Genomic DNA, 18,577 nt, shown 5'->3' on the forward strand with positions numbered 1-18,577 from the left:
TCAGTTCAAATCTTCATAAAAAAAATATAAAAGACAGGAAAAATTAGATTTAATGCGAAATCCTAAGTAATAAAAATAAAAAGATTTAACCAATTTTGAAAGATTAATCTACACAACTTTTAAACTATCACGTTGTTATAACTTCCAGGTTATATACAATTGTATCATTTATAGTTATTCAAAAACTGTCATGGATTATTAATCACCGACTATTTTTTTAGCTTAATTAATTATATTTTATTTAACTAAAAACCCACGTAATACATAACATTTTTTTAACACTATTAATAAATAATGAAACTGCATCGAGGCCCAACAAGTCTGAAATAATTCTCTTGGCAATAAACACTTATAAAAATCATTCTTCTTGCAATAAATACTTATAATGTTGTAATTTCCAATTTCCTCTATACATATCACGATTTCGACCATGTTTGTACAGCACCGCATTCACAAAAATTAACCCCAAAAAAAGTTTTCGAAATATATATGTAAAAAAAAAATAAAAAACATAATAACAATTAACAACGGCTTCTAAACTTCACTTATCTCACCTAGAAGCTTCTAGAAAGAAAAGCCGATTAAGCCAAAACCACTTAAGCCGAGTACTCAAGCCCCAGCTCCATCTTACACGCCAATTTCTCACCCAACTCAATTCTTCTCTTTTTCACCGGCACCACGTGACACGCACGTGACACCGGTTCCAACCCAAGCGTCAATTCCAAACCAACCTCGCCGGTTCGCCCACCCGCCTCAACCGCCTCCGCTTCGTCACGGAACAGGTTCGAAGTCTCCGCCGACACCACGCTCTCACTCTCTTTACTCTCTCCCTCCACCATCATCGCCGCCGCCGCCTCCGACAAGTGGCTCAGCCCGGACTCGTGACTCGCCGTCTCCGGTTCCGTCGCAGCGAACCGGGTCCCTTTACTCGCCTTCGGTTTAATAAGCGACCCAGCGGCTCGCTTGGACCGGGTCTTGACCCTTTTTGTTTCATTCGCGGGGCTCTCGTCTTTTGACACGTGGCGTATGTCGTAGGGTTTAAGAGGTGGGGCTTGACCATTAGCCGCGGCTTCAGACGTGATCGGCGTGATCGGCTCACCCTTCAAAACGGCTTCCACAGCGGCTTGACAAAGCTGCCAGCTCCCAGACCATAACAAACCCACTGAACCGTAAATCGGGTTCACAATTCTACCACATGCTTCGTATAACAAGGATCGAAAAATCGCTGAAAAAAAAAAAAAACAAAACAAAACACAATCAATAAAAAATAATCAAGTACATGATGTTTCAATTTTGTCCCATGAATTTCACTAGTTGCATGCAAGTAATTGAAGTTTAATTTGCTTAAATAAATTATGTTAATGTTCATACTCATGCATATTATATAGATAAAACTCTAATTCTGATTATTACCTGGTCGAAGGTGTTGAGGGCCAGCATTGACGAGGTTGATGAGGCCAGCACGACCATAGAATTTGGCAAGGAAAACGGTTGCATTAGCTTGAGATTCTGGGTTCTTGATCCATTGCAAGCAGGGTCGAATGCTACAATCTTGGGTACAGCCTTTGCGCAAGACGCGACACCCGTTACAACTCATTCGCATTTTGACACAACCTTAAACTAAAGTTCTTGAACTATTGTTGTCCCAATTGTACTTTCGGAGATGGGAATTGGAATTGGAATTGTGGGAGTGTGAGAAGGAGGCAGCTATATAGTTGTTGGGGTTCCGGCGCTGCTGGGTTTAGTCACATGTTGTGGGGGACGCAGGCTGTTTCTTATCAATTGTTTTTTTGTTTCTTTTTATTTTCTATGATGAAACAATGGTTTTGAGGTTTTTCCACATTCGAGGGGGTTGCAACTTCGAACCACTTTCTAGTTTCCAGCATGATCACTATTTTTTTTTTCCGTTTCTGTGGGGGCGGCCAAACCCACTCTCACTTTACGCGCGTGGCTTCAACTCCCTATTGATGCAACTTACGTCATCAGCGTGGTACCACCCGTAAAACTAGTACCTTTTTTTTCATTTAAATTAAAAACACTATTATTTTTATTTTCTTTTTTTTTATATTTATTTCTTGACACCATAGATTTGAATTGTGAATTTTTTACTAAAATAAGATTTTTTTAAAAAAAATTTACAAAAAAGCACCTATATCACTTTATTTACCCAAGTAGCACCTTTTACTGTTCACGTTTAGAATTCGGTTCTCGGAAAACCGAATTCTGAGCTGTTAAAATTTTTTTTATTTTTTTTTTGCGTTATTGGATCTGAGTATGGTGTAAAACTGGATCCGGAAGGCCCGTTCTAAAAGGAGAACGGGTCGTTCTCCTTGCAGAAAGGTCTGTTCTCCTTGTTGTACGGTCCGTTCTTCTTTCAGAACGGGCTGTTCCGGATGCAAAAATACACACATGACGAATGGATCAAAACGGGTCGTTCTACTTGGACGTTCCAGTTTCAAAAATAACATACTACACGTGCAAGCAGAACGGCCCGTTCTGCTTGGTGAACGGGCCGTTCCAGTTGCATCATTAACACACAACCCGAATTATAAATAGAAAAGAAAAAAAAATTTAAACACTACTCAGAATTTTATTTCTCGAAAATCGAATTCTGAGCAAAAAAAAAATTTAATAATTCAGAATTCAGTTTCTCAGAAATCAAATTTTGAATGTGAAAAGTAAAAGATAATATTTTTATAAATAAATTGGAACAGTTGCTTCTGATAAATTTTTTTAAAAAAATTTTATTTCAGTAAAAAATTCTTGAATTGTTGTAGCAGAAGATGACATAATGATTCTCCCTCGGACCAAAGTGACTTTTTGTGCTGTATTAAGGAATCTGGCACGGAAAATGAAAAGGGGAAGGGTAAAACGGTAAAAGAGATGGTGTGAGATGCATGCAAAAGGGTACAAATTTTGAGGGGCGCGTGGAATGCACGGAGAGTGCGGTCGAATCGCCACATATTGGGGACTAAGGGGCAACTTTTCAGCGGTTTTGGCATGTTAAAAAAAGGCTCCTGGTTTTCGGGAATGAAAAGCGGTTTCGAGAAAACCGAAGACCGGTTTCCGGGTTTAGTGTTGGGACTGTGGGCGCAGCAGAAGAAACTAGAACGAGACCAATGCCACCGAGCCAATGGTTTTCGCCTTTAAAACTTGTTCTAATCAAATCAAGTAGTAATTGTCGTAATAATAATAATTAAAGAGGTAAATAAGATAAGTTTACATTACTTACTCTTATTACTTTAATGGTTTTATCTAATTGTTTTAGGATAAAAATTATACTAACTTCATCAACGCTGCCTTTGGAAAAAAAAAAATACGTGAAAATTATTCTATATTCTTAATTTGTGTAAAATTATATTTAAATATATTTTAAGTCCTTTAAGAAAAATTATTTTTAATTCTTTAAATTTAAAATTGGTTTTTTTAATCTGAGTAATATTAATAAATTTTGTTTTAATTCTTATATTCAAATTTTGTTTTGAATCTATCAAATATTTCTACATAAAACTACTTAGTAGTGTCCCTATTAATGAAAATATCACATTAAATCCAACTGATAATACATAATTGTTTAATTTGACACTTTCAAATATATTATTGATAACATGAGAGAATAAAATAAAATTTTTGAAAATTATAGCAACTGAAAACGATAATTTTAAATTTACAAATAAGTACAATTTGATTTAAAGCAGTTTCACATTTTAATACAAAAATCACACCAAATTGTGTGACTTTTAAAAATTAAAAAACGAAATCAAACCACTAATTTGTGATTTTTCATCAATTTTTTATTTTTAATAGATTTGCAATTTTTTGTTTGTATTGATTTCGTTTTGAACGCTTCTAGTTATATATATATATATATATAAAAGGGATATTTTATTTTAGAAGTAAGTTTACCTAAACTTACTCCGTTCAATAACTCATGTTTTGCATCAAATTTCAACGATTCAACCGTTGAATTTAAAGTTCTTAATTCATATATCAAATTTGTAAATTTTTAGAAAATTTAAAAATCATTTGATACTTCATTTCATTAATTCAAAACAATGTATAAAATGATTTTATGATTATCCGTCAATTTGAATTAATGAAATGAAGTATCAAATGATTTTCAATTTTTTTAATAATTTGCACATTTGATCTATGCATTAAGAACTTTAAATTCAACGGTTGGATTGTTGAAATTTGAAGCAGAACATGAGTTATTAAATGGAATAAGTCTAAGTAGACTTACTTCTAGAATAAAAAGATTCCTCCTCATATATATATGAAAATTCAAAATTAAGTTAGCATGTATATCAACTACTGCATGATAAACACAAACTTTTATTTGTAAGGATGGCAACGAGTAAGGTCTGGGTAAGGTCTTATAGTACTTGTTCCCAAACCCGCGTTTAAAAATAATACACATACCCAGCCCCATAACCGTGGGGGTAACAATTTTAATTTTTACTCTCGTACGCACTAGGTACCTATGAATCCATATTCACACCCGCGACCCACATTTTACTATATATAAAATAAACAAATCAATAAAGAGATAACATTTCACATAAACAAACATAATATTAATTTATCATCGGCTCTTTAATATTACAATTCTTATAAATAAGGATTACAAAATATTCTATTCTTGTAAATAAAATTTATAAAAATTCAACATAATAAAAATTATAATTAAACTTCCAACATCATAACCATGTGTTATATTTTTCAAGACCTGTGAAAAAAATTGTATAGAAATTAGTTAGATTAAAATTATAGATTAAATTATATACTATATATTTAAAAAAAAAACAAATATATAGATATTTGACCTCATTATTTATTATCTTATTACTTGTGTTTCAACTAATTTTGTGTGCACATAAGTGTCTTTATAGTAAATTCATGGAGCTTAGAATGATGATACTCAAAAATCTACCTCTTGTGCTAAATGCAAATTCTAAAGTTACGATTGAAACTAGGATTACTAAATTATCCTTAGAAATTTTTTGTGAAATTGGATACTTGATTCCATTGATTTTCCACCATCCATGAATGTCAAAAATAGCACTCCTAGACAAAATTTATTCTTTGAAGTAAAGCTTTATTTTAGACTTTATTTTTATTTTAATTAATATCATTCACAAATGAGTCATAATTAATAAGAAAATTGTTAATATTTAGATTATCAAAAATTGAATCATTGACATTTGTTTGTGAAGTTGAATTTTCTACTATTCCCTTAGCTTTAGTTTGATACTCTTCAAACAATAAGTGACATAATTTTTTGATATTATTAATTTTAATTAAAGATGATTTACCATAAAACTTAGGGAAAAAGTACTCATACAATTTCAACTTGTATCTTGGATCTAAAATAATAACAATATATATATATATATATATATATTTGTGGAGTGGGCAGGTTGGGTATCATAGTACCTGTACATACCCACAACCGCACCCACTAAATTTAGCGGGTTTATACCACGCCCTATACTCATCCCTATATAACCATGTATTTCCCCACCTTGCATGAGAATATTTTTGCAGGTGCCTGTAGGGTTCGAATCTATTTTGCCATCCTTACTTGGGCGAAAATGTTTTTAGGATTTTTTCTTCGACGAGAGGATTTTGAGATATTTTTTTTTAACTTATCAAATTTAGTTTTCATTTATCATAATTATTTATAAATTAAATCTTAATACTTTTAAAATAAATTATCAATAAATAAAAATAATATTATGCTGCAATATATTTATCATAAATTTAAAATATAATTTATATATTTAAAAACATTTTTTTATACAAATTTTAAATATGATTTATATATTCAAGTTAATGTTGATTAACTCTTATATATTAAACATGGATTTGTATCTTACACAAGAGTGTTTTAGGAGTTTTTATTTGATAAGGTTTTAAGAGATTTTTTTTAATTTCTTATCTAACTTGATTTTTATTTATCATAATTATTTAAAATTTAAAATTTAATATTTTTAAAATAAATTATCAATAAATAAAAAAATATTGAACTATAATTATATAAATTATTTATCATAAACCTAAATTTTAAATATAATTTATATATTCAAATCAATATTTATTTATACGTATAATTTATTATAAATTTTAATAACATATAATAAACATTAATCTATGGATTACACATACTAAAATAATAATCGTTAAAGTAAATGGAAATGCTTAAAACAATCTCATATATAATGTTATTTTGAGAGAGACACTAAATAAATTTTATATAAAAGAAACATAAAACTTGAATATATGTAATATATCATATTTTTATTTAATTTTTATAAGAATATTTTTTAAAGGGTTCTCGTTAAATTTTATTTTATTTTGATTTTGATTCTTATCATTTTATTTTTATTCTTGTTATATATATATATATATATATGTATTTGTTTTTATTCTTGTAATATGTGAATAATTTATTTTTAGTCTTTGTTAATACTTTTTTAAAGAAACTAATTCAAAATGAACAAGATATTATATAGACTAAAATTATAAAAAAAAACAAATGTATTATAAAGATTAAAATAAAATAACGAAGACCAAAATAAAAATTGCAAGAATCAAAATAAAAAATAATATACCATTGAGACAGAAACATTTTAAAAAAAATAAAGAAATGAAAATAGAACCAAAAGCAATAATAATATAAAAAAAAAAAAAAAAAAAAAACTTGTACACTAATGATTTATTTTTTACGATTATGAAACTAACTACAACCTATGATTTGTAATAAATAAATAAATAAAACCCTACCTTTTGTGTGTATTAAATATATCAATAACAAAGTAAACTCTTATTAGTTGGATAGAAGAAAATTATATTAAAAAAAAATCGTATTAAAATGGTCATCTTATTGTATAATAATTTCTTTTTGGTAAATTCCTAAATAAAAAAGAATAACACTAATTACCTAATAAAAAAAGAATAACACCTATTAACCTAGCCAAGTTGGAAGTGTTGAGTGGCTGAGTTATATTGAGTGTATTAAAATAGCATACTCATGTGTTTAATACACGTGTTGTCCAATTCGTTGCTATTTTGTCTCTTTCTTATTCCTAGGATAGGACGAAACGAATAGTGGTTAAGTTCTACACTCTTCACATAAAATAATTATTACTTCTTTTAGTCTTAGGATTGTGTAGTTTGGTTGTCCCCAATTTTAATCATTTAATTCCCTGGATTTCATACTTTATTCTTCATCTTCACAATTTCGAATTAAAAATTATGTGACGGTGCATACCACTTGTCATTTTACCAAATGTACTCATATAATATTACATACACATTCTCACAAAGTATATTTAAATAAAAACACTATATTTGATCAATTATTCATATATATATATATATATTAACATTTTTAATAAGAAATATAAAAGATTCTATTACTTACAAATTAAAAGACTTAATAAATTAGGAGTTAATACAAAACAATCACTCTGAAACATTCTCACCATTATGTGTTATCTTGCTAATAATGTATCCATAATGCTTGTGTTAAAAAACGCGTGAAATTATTTAATGTTAACTACTCATACGTTGTTAAGTTTTCTAAATAATTAAGTTAAATATCTATTTTAAAATGTTTACTGTGAAACAAACCGAATTTATTTTATAATTTATTTTAGCTAAATTATTCTTTTGATTCATCAACTTATTTAATTTAGTCATTTTATTATTAAAAAGTTCAATTTATTTAGTTTTTTTTTTAATTTTTTCAAAACAATGCTTTGTAATATTTTCTGACCAATTAAGACTATCGATAATAAATTTTTGTACAATGATTCATATTATTTTCTTATTATGACATGTGTACAAGATATTAATGGAGTTAGTCCCAATTGGACGAAAATGACTATGTTATATGTTTTTAGTAATGAATAATTAAAATAGACTTTTTATTATTAAAAATATTAAATTAAATAAAATATAGACTAAAAGAGTAATTTAAGTTTGATTATGTGTAAGATATATTTGTAAACTTTTTTCATAAAAGAAAAGAATCAGTCATAACTTTCACATGCAAAAGTTGTAAAATTTTATATTTACATAGTTTAAATCACATATTAAAAATATTTAATTATCAAAAACAAAATATAGAAATTGTTTAATTATATTCTTTTCACGGATGATGTAACTGATAGTAATGTAAAGAAAAATAACATTGTTTTTTGTTCATCAAGGATTTCAATTTTTTTTGTTAAAATCATATTAATTTTTTCAATACATATTAGATACTTTTTAACAATTTATTTAAAAGCTAGAATTTTATAACTTAAGGGTGAAATTAAAACATTTCTTTGTTCTTGTATAAATGTTTATCTCACTGCTAGACCCTAAACTTTATTTCTCATGACTTAGTTATTTTTTAGTTCCCCTCCCTCTTTCAGTGGTTTTCAACTTTATTAGCAAATTAATAATAGAACTTGTATTACTAAATATCCTTCATAAACTTTTTAAAATAATTTCTTTCGACTTTTTTTTATCAATTAAACTTGTAGCAGAAAAATCTTCAAGGAAATGATCAGCTATCAAACTTGTCACTAATACCATATACACATTTCCCAATAAAAATATTATTCTACACATCGAGATAATCATATGTAATTTATTCAACAAGATAAGTATGAAAAGCAATTGTTTTACGATTTTGTTGGATAAATACAAGTTTTCCACGCTCATGAACATTTTTGTTGACCACAATATGATTGGCTGGGGTGAAGGAATAAACACTCTTATTTTTTTATTGTTATTATTAAATTATTACCTACTTGCAGTTAATTAATTTGTGGTCATAATTGTTTGTTTGTCGTGATTTAATTTAAAATTCAGGAATAACATTAGTAGAAAATAAAAATAAACGTGTCTTATCTTATATTTGTTTCACTTGAAAAATGTAAAAAGAAAAAAAAATTGTAAGGTGTATTAATATCGATAGAGTTAACTTTGATATATTACCTTTGCGAAGATAATTTACACTTTCAACCGATTAAAAATACTCTAAAACATATATTTTAAAATAATTGTTACCAAATTCACCATATAAGACAATCTATAATTTCAATTAATTAAATTGATAATGTTACTGTCCAAAAATAATATAACAATATATGTACTATCCGTATCGCTATGCCGAGCTCGAGCTCGGTATCACAGCGCAGGACGACCTCGGACATGCGTTGGGAGATCTCGGTCTAGACGAGATCCGCTATCTAATCAGATCATAATTGATCTCAGACTCAAGGTCCAACGAAACCCTAATTCACACTAAGGTACGTGCATTACTTATACGAGACTCATACTCATACAAACCTTAACTTTAGCATCAGAGTCTCTTTTGCAGGTACCACCCCCATCTTGGAGCATCAACGTACCAGTGAAGGAGGCTCACCGATCTTACCCAGCAGATCGTCCCTACCACCGATCTCCGGTAAGAACATTTGGCGCCCACCGTGGGGCCGATCAAGACAGCTCTTATCGGCCACACTTATGGTTTTTACCAGAAGCCATAGCAGACGCGCAACAGACGAACTAGATCACGCAACTACCATGGACAACGAAGCAGCATTGAGAAGGCTGATCGAGCAGGTCAAGCAGATGCGGCAGCAAAACACCGCCGATCTGCAAAACATGCGTGCCAAGCACGAAACTGACCTAGCCGCGATGCGAACCGCCAATGAAGCAGACCTAGCGGCATTGCGCGCCGAGAATGAGCGTATCCGCGCTCAGCTACCACGGTGCACCTCTGATCAACCCTCTCAACCGAGTCACCTAAACGAGGAAGAGGGGCACTTGGTTTCTCAACCGCCAACAGCGCATAGGACACCGACTCCAAAGCCTGCCACGCATCGATCTCATGCACCGACGCACAAATCGGCCCATGAGGTCAGCAATGCTCCTACTCATGTCGCAGGAGATCAACCAACCTTCCACCGTCATCCTTTTGTGGATGGCATTATGGAGACGCCACTCCCTCTCGGATGGAAGCCTCTCCACCTCGACTGCTACGACGACATGACAGACCCAGACGAGCACATCGACCTGTACACCACACAGGTAAACCTCTACACCAATAACGATGCTATTCTGTGTAGGGTTTTTCCGACCTCGCTCAAAGGGGCCGCGCTCAACTGGTACACCCATCTACCTATCGAGTCAATTGACAGCTTCGGCACCCTGGTCAAATGATTCACAGCACAGTATGCGACGAGCCGACCTCATCACATAATATCAGCTGCCTTGGCCAGTCTCCGAAAGGGTGACGATGAACCACTCTGGACGTTCATGGAACGATTCGCTGCCATCTCGGTAAAGATCCGGAATCTGAATCCCGAGGTCGCTCTACACCCCATGCTCATGGCACTCAAGCCCGGACCGTTCATCGACAGTCTATATCGTGAAGCTCCCCGCGATATTGACGAGCTCCGTGCCCGTGCTGCTAGGTACATCCAAATGGAGGAACATTCTGCCTTCCGTGACCAGGGGATGATCGAAGAAGTCGGGCCCGTGGAGGGTCTTGACGCTGCCCAGGTCTTTCTGTAGAGGGCTATGGCTATTGTGGACCACTGGAAGCATACGTGGTCCAAGCAGCAGGAGGACCTGATCAGTCTGAGGAGCCGAGTTCAGCCCTTGAAGGAGGAAGCCAAGGCCTTGAGAGAGGAGAGAAAAGCCTTAAAGGATGAGAACCGGGCCTTGGCGGGAGCTCTCGGGGATGCCAAGCTGTAGAACGAGGCTGAGCTTCAAGCTACTCGGAGAGAGGTGGAGAGGATCCAGAAGTCTCTGGAGATCGCTCTGAGATCTAACGAGACTTATGCTGCTCAGGTTCATGATTTGCAGGAACTCTCCAGCTCTTCCCGGGCTCGAGTGCGAGCCTTGGAGGATGAGGTCACCGCGTAGAAGGCCGAGTTGGTGGAGGCGGCCGAGAAGCATCTTTGTGACGAGGTGCTTCTCGGCGGACAAGTAGAGGAGAATGCTGCTGAGTACATCCAAATGGAGGAACATTCTGCCTTCTGTGACCAGGTTCGTGGAAAATCACAAGCAAAACCTGACAGTGGCCACAAAGACAAGATGAAGGTCACCAACGACGGCCAGTTCAAGAAAATTGCTCGGACAAACAAGGGGGGGAGATACGACTTCTACACTCCCCTGAATACGCCCCGAGTTCACATCCTGGAGGAGGCCAGTAACAACAACCTACTCACCCTGCCACCACCAGGTTACACTCCTAACAGTGCGGACAAGTCCAAACACTGTCGATATCACAGAAATCACGGTCACACCACCGAAGAATGTCGCACACTCCGAGATCGTATTGAGGAACTCATACAGGCAGGCCACCTCGGCCAATATGTCCAACAACAACAGGGTCATCGAGGAGGCTATGGTGGACGAGGACGAGGCAGAGGTCGTGGTTCGGGAGCTCGCACGGACCAACCCTCTAGCTCTCAGCAAAACGCCGGTGGAGCGGTGCAAGCTGAGGTAAGCTAGGAAACAGGGTCAGCTCCCCTATGGGGAGTAATCAACACAATTGCAGGTGGTTTTGCAAGGGGAGGTGCCAGCAGCTCGGCCCGGAAGAGACACCTACGCAATAACAACAACGTCCACTCCACTACCTCGGCTTCGCACCAAAGCTCACTGGCCGTCACCTTCACCGACGACGACTACTCTGGCATCAACCCTAACTAGGATGACCCGATAATCATCGCCGTGGAGGTAGCTAATTGGGAGGTCCACAAGACACTGATCGATCAAGGGAGCTCAGCTGACGTCCTATATTGGCCGACGTTCCTCAGGTTAGACATCCCTCACTCTCTCATCCAAACTCACACAGAGCCCCTAGTCGGTTTTGCAGGAGAGCGAGTACACACTCGGGGATACGTGGACCTGCTGATAACTTTTGGGACCTCTCTAGACACAAGGCAGATTATGGTCCGATACCTCCTCGTGGAAGCCAACACTTCCTACAACATAATTATTGGGAGGCCGACCTTGAATCAACTCGGAGCAGTGGTGTCCACCCCACACCTCACCATGAAATTCCCAGGGAGTGATGGGAAGATTATTTCTGTCAAGGCAAACCAGAAGACAGCTCGATAGTGCTACACCGAGAGTCTAAAAATCTCCTAGTCCGACGAGCGATGCAAGAGCGATCCTCCTACAGTGGCTCACATCAACCACGTGGAGATCACTGACCTCGACCCGAGGTCCGATTCCCATGATGATCGACCAAGTCCCATCGACGAGCTCGATGACCTCCAGATCGGAAAACTCCCAGGGCAATGCACGAAGATCAGCAGGCAATTGAGCCCGGAGTTACGACAACAGATCGAGGCTGAAATTTTCAAGAATGCCGACCTCTTTGCGTGGTCTAGTGCCGACATGCCAGGTATAGACGCTAACTTCATCTGTCACAGGTTAGCAATTCACAAGGAAGCGAAACCCATGGCTCAGAGGAAGTGGAAGGTCGGGGGTGAAAGGTGGGAAGCCATCATCACCGAGACACAAAAATTGCTGAATGCTGGCTTCATCCGTGAGGTTAGGTACACCACATGGCTGGCAAACGTGGTGCTGGTAAAAAAGAACTCAGGAAAGTGGCGGATGTGCGTCGACTATACCGACTTGAACAGAGCATGCCCCAAGGACTCATACCCCTTGCCAAGCATTGACAGGCTGGTCGATAGAGCGTCCGGGCACGCCCTCCTCAGTTTCCTCGATGCCTACTCCGGGTACAACCAGATAATGATGTACCCACCTGACGAGGTGCATACATCCTTCATCACCGATCACGCCAATTACTGCTACCGAGCGATGCCTTTCGGTGTCAAAAACGCAGGGGCCACTTACCAACGGCTGATGGACAAAGTTTTTCACCAGTAGATCGAGCGTAACATGGAAGTATATGTTGACGACATGGTGGTCAAAACCACCTCGGTCGCGGACCATGCTGCCGATCTCGCCGAGGTGTTCGGCCAGATCAGGAGACACAACATGCGTCTCAATCCAGAGAAGTGCGTCTTCGGTGTCTAGGGAGGTAAGTTCCTTGGTTTCATGATCACTAGTAGGGGGATCGAGGCCAACCCAGAAAAGTGCAAAGCCATCATTCAGATGCAGAGTCCCCAGACCGTGAAAGATGTCCAACGTCTAACAGGAAGGCTAGTCTCCCTTTCCCGTTTTATCCCCAGGTTGGCGGACAAGGCAGGGCCCATCTTCACCCTGCTTCGGAAGCCGGAGAACTTCGAATGGACGGACCAATGCGAGGAGGCTTTCAAAAGCTTCAAAACCTTTCTCACGACCCTGCCAATCCTGCAGAGGCCGGATCACAAAACTGACCTCCTCCTCTACTTGGTCGTAGCAGAAAATGCCATCAGTGCAGTTATAGTACAAGAACACCAGAAAGTGCAGACGTCGATCTACTTCATCAGCCGGGTCCTCCAAGACATAGAGAAGCGGTACCAGATGATTGAGAAGCTGGCACTGGCACTTGTCACTGCAGCTCGGGGCCTCCGACCTTACTTCCAAATCCACCAAGTAGTCGTTAAGACCGACTACCCAATCAAGCAGATCTTGAGAAAGCTGAAGCTCTCCAGACGGATGATAGCCTGGTCGGTAGAATTGTCCGAGTTCGACATCCAGTACGAAAGTCGTGGCGCCCTGAAAGCCCAATGCCTGGCCGACTTCGTAGCCAAGCTCACGCCTACCTCAGCCGACGAACCACAGGTATGGACTTTACACGTTGACGGGTCCTCTAACTCTAAAGGTGGTGGTAAAGGTATCATCTTGGAAGGACCAAACCAAGTCACTCTGGAGCAATCTCTAAAGTTTAGCTTCAAGGTGACCAACAACCAGGCAGAGTATGAGGCACTTCTCGCAGGGCTAAGGTTGGCCCATAATCTCGGAGCTCAGAGAGTGAGTTGCAACAGCGACTCGAAACTCATGGTAGAGCAGCTCAGCGGAACATACCAGGCCAAGGACGTTCTCCTCCAGCGGTATTTTCACATGGCATCACAACAGATCTCATCCTTCGACGAGTTCACTATACAACATGTACCGCGAGAACATAACACCAGATCCGACCTCCTTTCAAAGCCCGCCAGTACCAAACGCCCTAGACAACATCGGACCATCATCCAGGAGACCTTGCACTCACCCAGCCTGGACGACAAGGTCGTCAACACTAGCGACAGTGAAGACCAAGGATGGATGACAGGCATCTGGAGCTACTTGAAGGCAAGAATTTTGCCCGAGGACGGGGACGAAGCTCGGAAGATCAGGTTGAGGTCGGCCAAGTTCGTGATCATTGGCGACGAACTATTCAAGCGTGGCATCTCCACCCCACTGCTCAAATGCTTAACTACACCTCAGGCAGCCTATGTCATCGAGGAGATCCACCGAGGCATATGTGGCATGCATTCCGGAGCACGCTTAATGGCGACCAGAGTACTCCGAGTAGGATACTACTGGCCCACTTTGAAATCAGATTGCCAGGACTACGTACAGAAGTGCAAAGAGTGCCAAGAGTTCGGAAACGCGCATCGACAGCCACCTAAAACTCTCCACTAGATGATGTCGCCGTGGCCTTTCGCCCAGTGGGGAATGGACATCCTAGGACCATTCCCCCAGCGAAGGGTCAGCTCAAGTTCCTCCTGGTGGCAATCGACTACTTCACCAAGTGGACCGAGACATGCCCACTTGCTAAGATCACCACTGAGAACATACGAAAATTCACCTGGAAGAGTATCATATGCAGGTTCGGGATACCCCATTCTCTTGTTACTGACAACGGCCGACAGTTCATTGCGCAAGGCTTTGAAGACTTTCTTTGGGAACTCGGAGTCAAGCATCTTCCGACCTCAGTGGAACACCCGCAAACAAATGGTCAAGCCGAAGCAGCTAATAAGGTGATACTCCGAGAACTTAAAAGTGCCTCGGGAACGCCAAGGGGCAATGGGCCGACGAGCTTCCCAGCATCCCCTCGGCGTATCATTGCACCCCCAAGTTAATAACGCAAGAAACGCCTTACAGGCTGACTTACGGAGCTGACGTAATGATTCCAGTGGAAATCGGAGAGACATCTCACCGACGCCAAGTCTTCAACAACGAGCAGAACGCTCAAGAGTTAGCAGCCGACCTCGACTTAGTTGACGAGCTTAGAGACAAAGATCAAATCCACGAAGAAGCCTGCAAGCTCCGAGCTTCCAGAAGATACAATACGCGAGTGCGGCCTCGATCTTTCCGAGTTGGCGACTTGGTGTGGTGTTTGCTAGGCGAAGCTCGGAAAGACACATCAGATGGAAAGCTTGCACCCACCTGGGGTGGTTCATTTCGAGTTGTAGAGAACTTGGAGAACGGAGCATACCGATTAGAAGAACTCAGTGGAAAACCCATACCGTGAACTTGGAATGCCACGCATCTCAAGTTGTACTTCAGTTAAACTTTGTATGAATGAGCTGTGCACTCTTTTCCCGCCTCAGTCTTTTATCCCAAAAAACAGAAGAATGGGTTTTGGCTGAGAGGGTTTTTAACGAGTCACATTTACACAATTAATGAAATAACTCATTCTTTTCATTTACATTCTCCTAGCTTTAAGTCATTATACCATAAAACATTTCATGTTAGGCCGAGGTCGAATCCGAACCTTGACAAAACTTATCTTACTTGACGTCGAGGTCGAATCCGAACCTTGGTCCGACTTACCTTACCCCTAGTTAAGGACGAGTTCGAGCCTTAACACAACACATTTTACTATACGCCAAGGTCGAATTCGAACCATTGGTCCGGCTTATCTCGCTATTAAGCAAGGTCGAGTATGAACCCTGAATACGTTTCGCTTAAACTCAAGGTCGAGTTCGAACCTTGGCATAAACAACTCAAGGTCGAGTTCGAACCTTGGAATAGACAACTCAAGGTCGAGTTCGAACCTTGGAATAGACAACTCAAGGTCGAGTTCGAACTTTGGAATAGACAACTCAAGGTCGAGTCTGAACCTTGGCATAAACAACTCAAGGTCGAGTTCGAACCTTGGAATAGACAACTCAAGGTCGAGTTCGAACCTTGGAATAGACAACTCAAGGTCGAGTCCGAACCCTGGCATAATCCACTCAAGGTCGAGTTCGAACCTAGGCATAATCAATCCAAGGTCGAGTTCGAACCTCGGTATAATCCATCCGAGGTCAAGTTTGAACCTTGGAACAAATCGCTTTGTCTTAAATCGGGTCTAAGCGCCACAAAGAACAAAAATACACAACAATTGCTGAACGTGTTTTCAAATCGCGCAAACAGGAAAAAATCAAGCCTAAACGCGAAGACAAAGAAAAACGCAACAACAAATAAGCAAAAAAAAAAATATATATATATATATACACAACAATGTTTGCAGAGTCAAACACATGAATCCAAAGGAAAATATCAAACAGAGAAAAATAAACTAGACTATTACAAAAGTGGCCTAGGCGGAGGCGTTTTCACTGGAGCTATCCTCGAGGTCGTCCTCCTTCACTAGCTTCCCAAAGCGGACCTCCTTCTCCACGTGCATGGCGGAGAAGTCGAACCCCGGTGCGAGAAGCCTAGCTTGGTGATGGAACTACTTGGAGAAGATTGATGAATCTTCAAGTGCTCCATTCCAAGACCTTTAAACTCTTGAGGTTGACCACGAATTTGGATGAGGAACTCCTTTTAAGAAGCTTCAATGGAGAAGAATCACCAAGGAGGTTCGGTTACTCCATGAAAGAGTGATGAAGCTTGTTGAACAAGCTAAAAGGTTGGAAACCTTTGAGAGAAACTTAGAGAGAAAGTTTCTCCACGAAATTTAGGACTTTAAGAGGAGAGAATTTGAGTCAAATTCTGATTTCATATCTCAAAAAGTGAAGTACAATGAGCAATTTAGAAATATATAGGGAGAGGTAGCTTGTAGAGGAAGCTAACCTTAACCATGGTTCACTAGGAACCATGGTAAGGTGTAGCTAACCATCCATGGTTTCTAAAACTTGTAGGAGAAGCTAACCTTGACCATGGTTCACTTAAGAACCATGGTAAGGTCATCCAATCCTACTAAGGTTTAGAAGCTTGGAAGGAAAGCTTCAAAGCTTGTAAGAGAAGCTAGAAATTTCGGCCAAGAATAAAAGGAATGAGCTAGGCAGGCAAGGCTAAAAAATGCTCCATGATTTATTTCAAAAATATTTGATTTGGTTTAGTTAGGTTCATCATATGATGATGAGACCTAGCTAAATCAAATCTATGAAAAATTAGGAGCAAAATGAGTCTAATATGCAAAATTTTGCCTAGGCCCAGTTCTGGCCCAATTACTAGTCACACCCTCAAGCATTACTAAATGCTACCTCTTTTTCCCTACTGAAAAAATATAAAATGAGTGTATCAACAAAGGAGGTTAAATGGAGTTAAACTCTCCAAGTAACCCACCCTAAAATCAATATACAATCACTAGTTAAAAGCAAGTAAAGTGCCTCACAAATACAAAGGTAAAAATGAGCCTATACAAAGAGACTACTATATGTACAAACATATGAAAGGTCTTTAATATCATCCCATTACTCTTGGATCTTTTAAGATATCACCTCTTGGATTCATTGGCCTTGGCCATAGTCTATCACTTGGCGAGCCGCCTTGAGGAACCCCCTCTTGTGCTCAAAGACGACGGCCTGCTCAGTCTCCTCGAGCTTCCTCTCCAGCCCCGTCTTCGCCTCCTCCAACCTTGTCAGGTCCACCTTCAGAGCAGCATTCTCCTCTACTTGTCCGTCAAGAAGCACCTCGTCACAAAGACGCTTCTCGACTGTCGCCACCAACTCGGTCTTTTGCGCGGTGACCTCATCCTCCAAGGCGCGTACTCGAGCCCGGGAAGAGCTGGAGAGTTCCTGCAAATCATGAACCTGAGCAACATAAGTCTCGTTAGATCTTAGAGCGATCTCCAGAGACTTCCGGATCCTCTCCACCTCCCTCCGAGTAGCTTGAAGCTCAGCCTCGTTCTACAGCTTGGCATCCCCGAGAGCTCCCGCCAAGGCCCGATTCTCATCCTTTAAGGCTTTGCTCTCCTCTCTCAAGGCCTTGGCTTCCTCCTTCAAGGGCTGAACTCGGCTCCTCAGACTGATCAGGTCCTCCTGCTGCTTGGACCACTTATGCTTCCAGTGGTCCACAATAGCCATAGCCCTTTGCAGAAAGACCTGGGCAGCGTCAAGACCCTCCACGGGCCCGACTTCTTCGATCATCCCCTGGTCCTCCGAGCTCAGTGAACCCTTGGGGAAGAACTTCTCGGCGGTCACCCCCGCACTCCACAGCGAATCCATTTCAGCCGAGGCACTCACATGGTCCAAACGCACCTCGGAGCGGTCCTTCCCAAAGCGGTGTGCAATATATCGGCTCCGGGAGGCCCCCTACGATGGACCAGACGACGGCACCGAAGCTACAGGCGTAGCTGTTGGGACCTCAGAACTCGGCCCCTTTCCGCGAGCCCCGGTAGCAGCATAAGCCGCAGCAGGCGTCCCCTGCTCAACAACAGGAACACCCGTCTCAGGCATCTCCGAGCTCGGGACCT

The 18,577-nt window shown here is 39.3% G+C and overlaps 3 protein-coding genes across 3 annotated transcripts; 2 read left to right on the forward strand and 1 right to left on the reverse strand.

Annotated features, from left to right (window-relative positions):
- Nucleotides 1-349: 349 nt before the first annotated feature.
- Nucleotides 350-1,774, reverse strand: LOC109800960 (LOB domain-containing protein 41). The gene is made up of 2 exons (XM_020361899.3): nucleotides 1,414-1,774; nucleotides 350-1,225 (listed from the first exon to the last, which is right to left on the reverse strand). The coding sequence occupies exons 1-2, from the start codon at nucleotides 1,601-1,603 to the stop codon at nucleotides 597-599; spliced, it is 819 nt and encodes a 272-aa protein (XP_020217488.1). The 5' UTR covers nucleotides 1,604-1,774; the 3' UTR covers nucleotides 350-596.
- An 11,306-nt stretch (nucleotides 1,775-13,080) lies between these two features.
- On the forward strand, nucleotides 13,081-14,592 carry LOC145954759 (uncharacterized). The gene has a single exon (XM_083069447.1). It carries the CDS (start codon nucleotides 13,081-13,083, stop codon nucleotides 14,590-14,592), a length of 1,512 nt encoding a protein of 503 aa, XP_082925573.1.
- Nucleotides 14,593-15,076: 484 nt separating this feature from the next.
- LOC145954760 (uncharacterized) lies at nucleotides 15,077-15,424 on the forward strand. Its single transcript, XM_083069448.1, has one exon. It carries the CDS (start codon nucleotides 15,077-15,079, stop codon nucleotides 15,422-15,424), a length of 348 nt encoding a protein of 115 aa, XP_082925574.1.
- The last annotated feature ends 3,153 nt before the right edge of the window (nucleotides 15,425-18,577 follow it).

The sequence above is a fragment of the Cajanus cajan genome, chromosome 2, assembly GCF_000230855.2.
Source record: "Cajanus cajan strain Asha chromosome 2, NIPB_CcT2T_4, whole genome shotgun sequence".
NCBI lineage: Eukaryota > Viridiplantae > Streptophyta > Magnoliopsida > Fabales > Fabaceae > Cajanus > Cajanus cajan.

Coding starts and splice junctions, on each gene's coding strand:
- LOC109800960 (XM_020361899.3), bottom strand. CDS start 1,603: ATGCGAATGAGTTGTAACGGGTGTCGCGTCTTGCGCAAAGGCTGTACC. Junction 1,226..1,413: donor CCCTCAACACCTTCGACCAG/GTAATAATCAGA, acceptor TTTTTTTTTCAG/CGATTTTTCGATCCTTGTTA.
- LOC145954759 (XM_083069447.1), top strand. CDS start 13,081: ATGATCACTAGTAGGGGGATCGAGGCCAACCCAGAAAAGTGCAAAGCC.
- LOC145954760 (XM_083069448.1), top strand. CDS start 15,077: ATGATTCCAGTGGAAATCGGAGAGACATCTCACCGACGCCAAGTCTTC.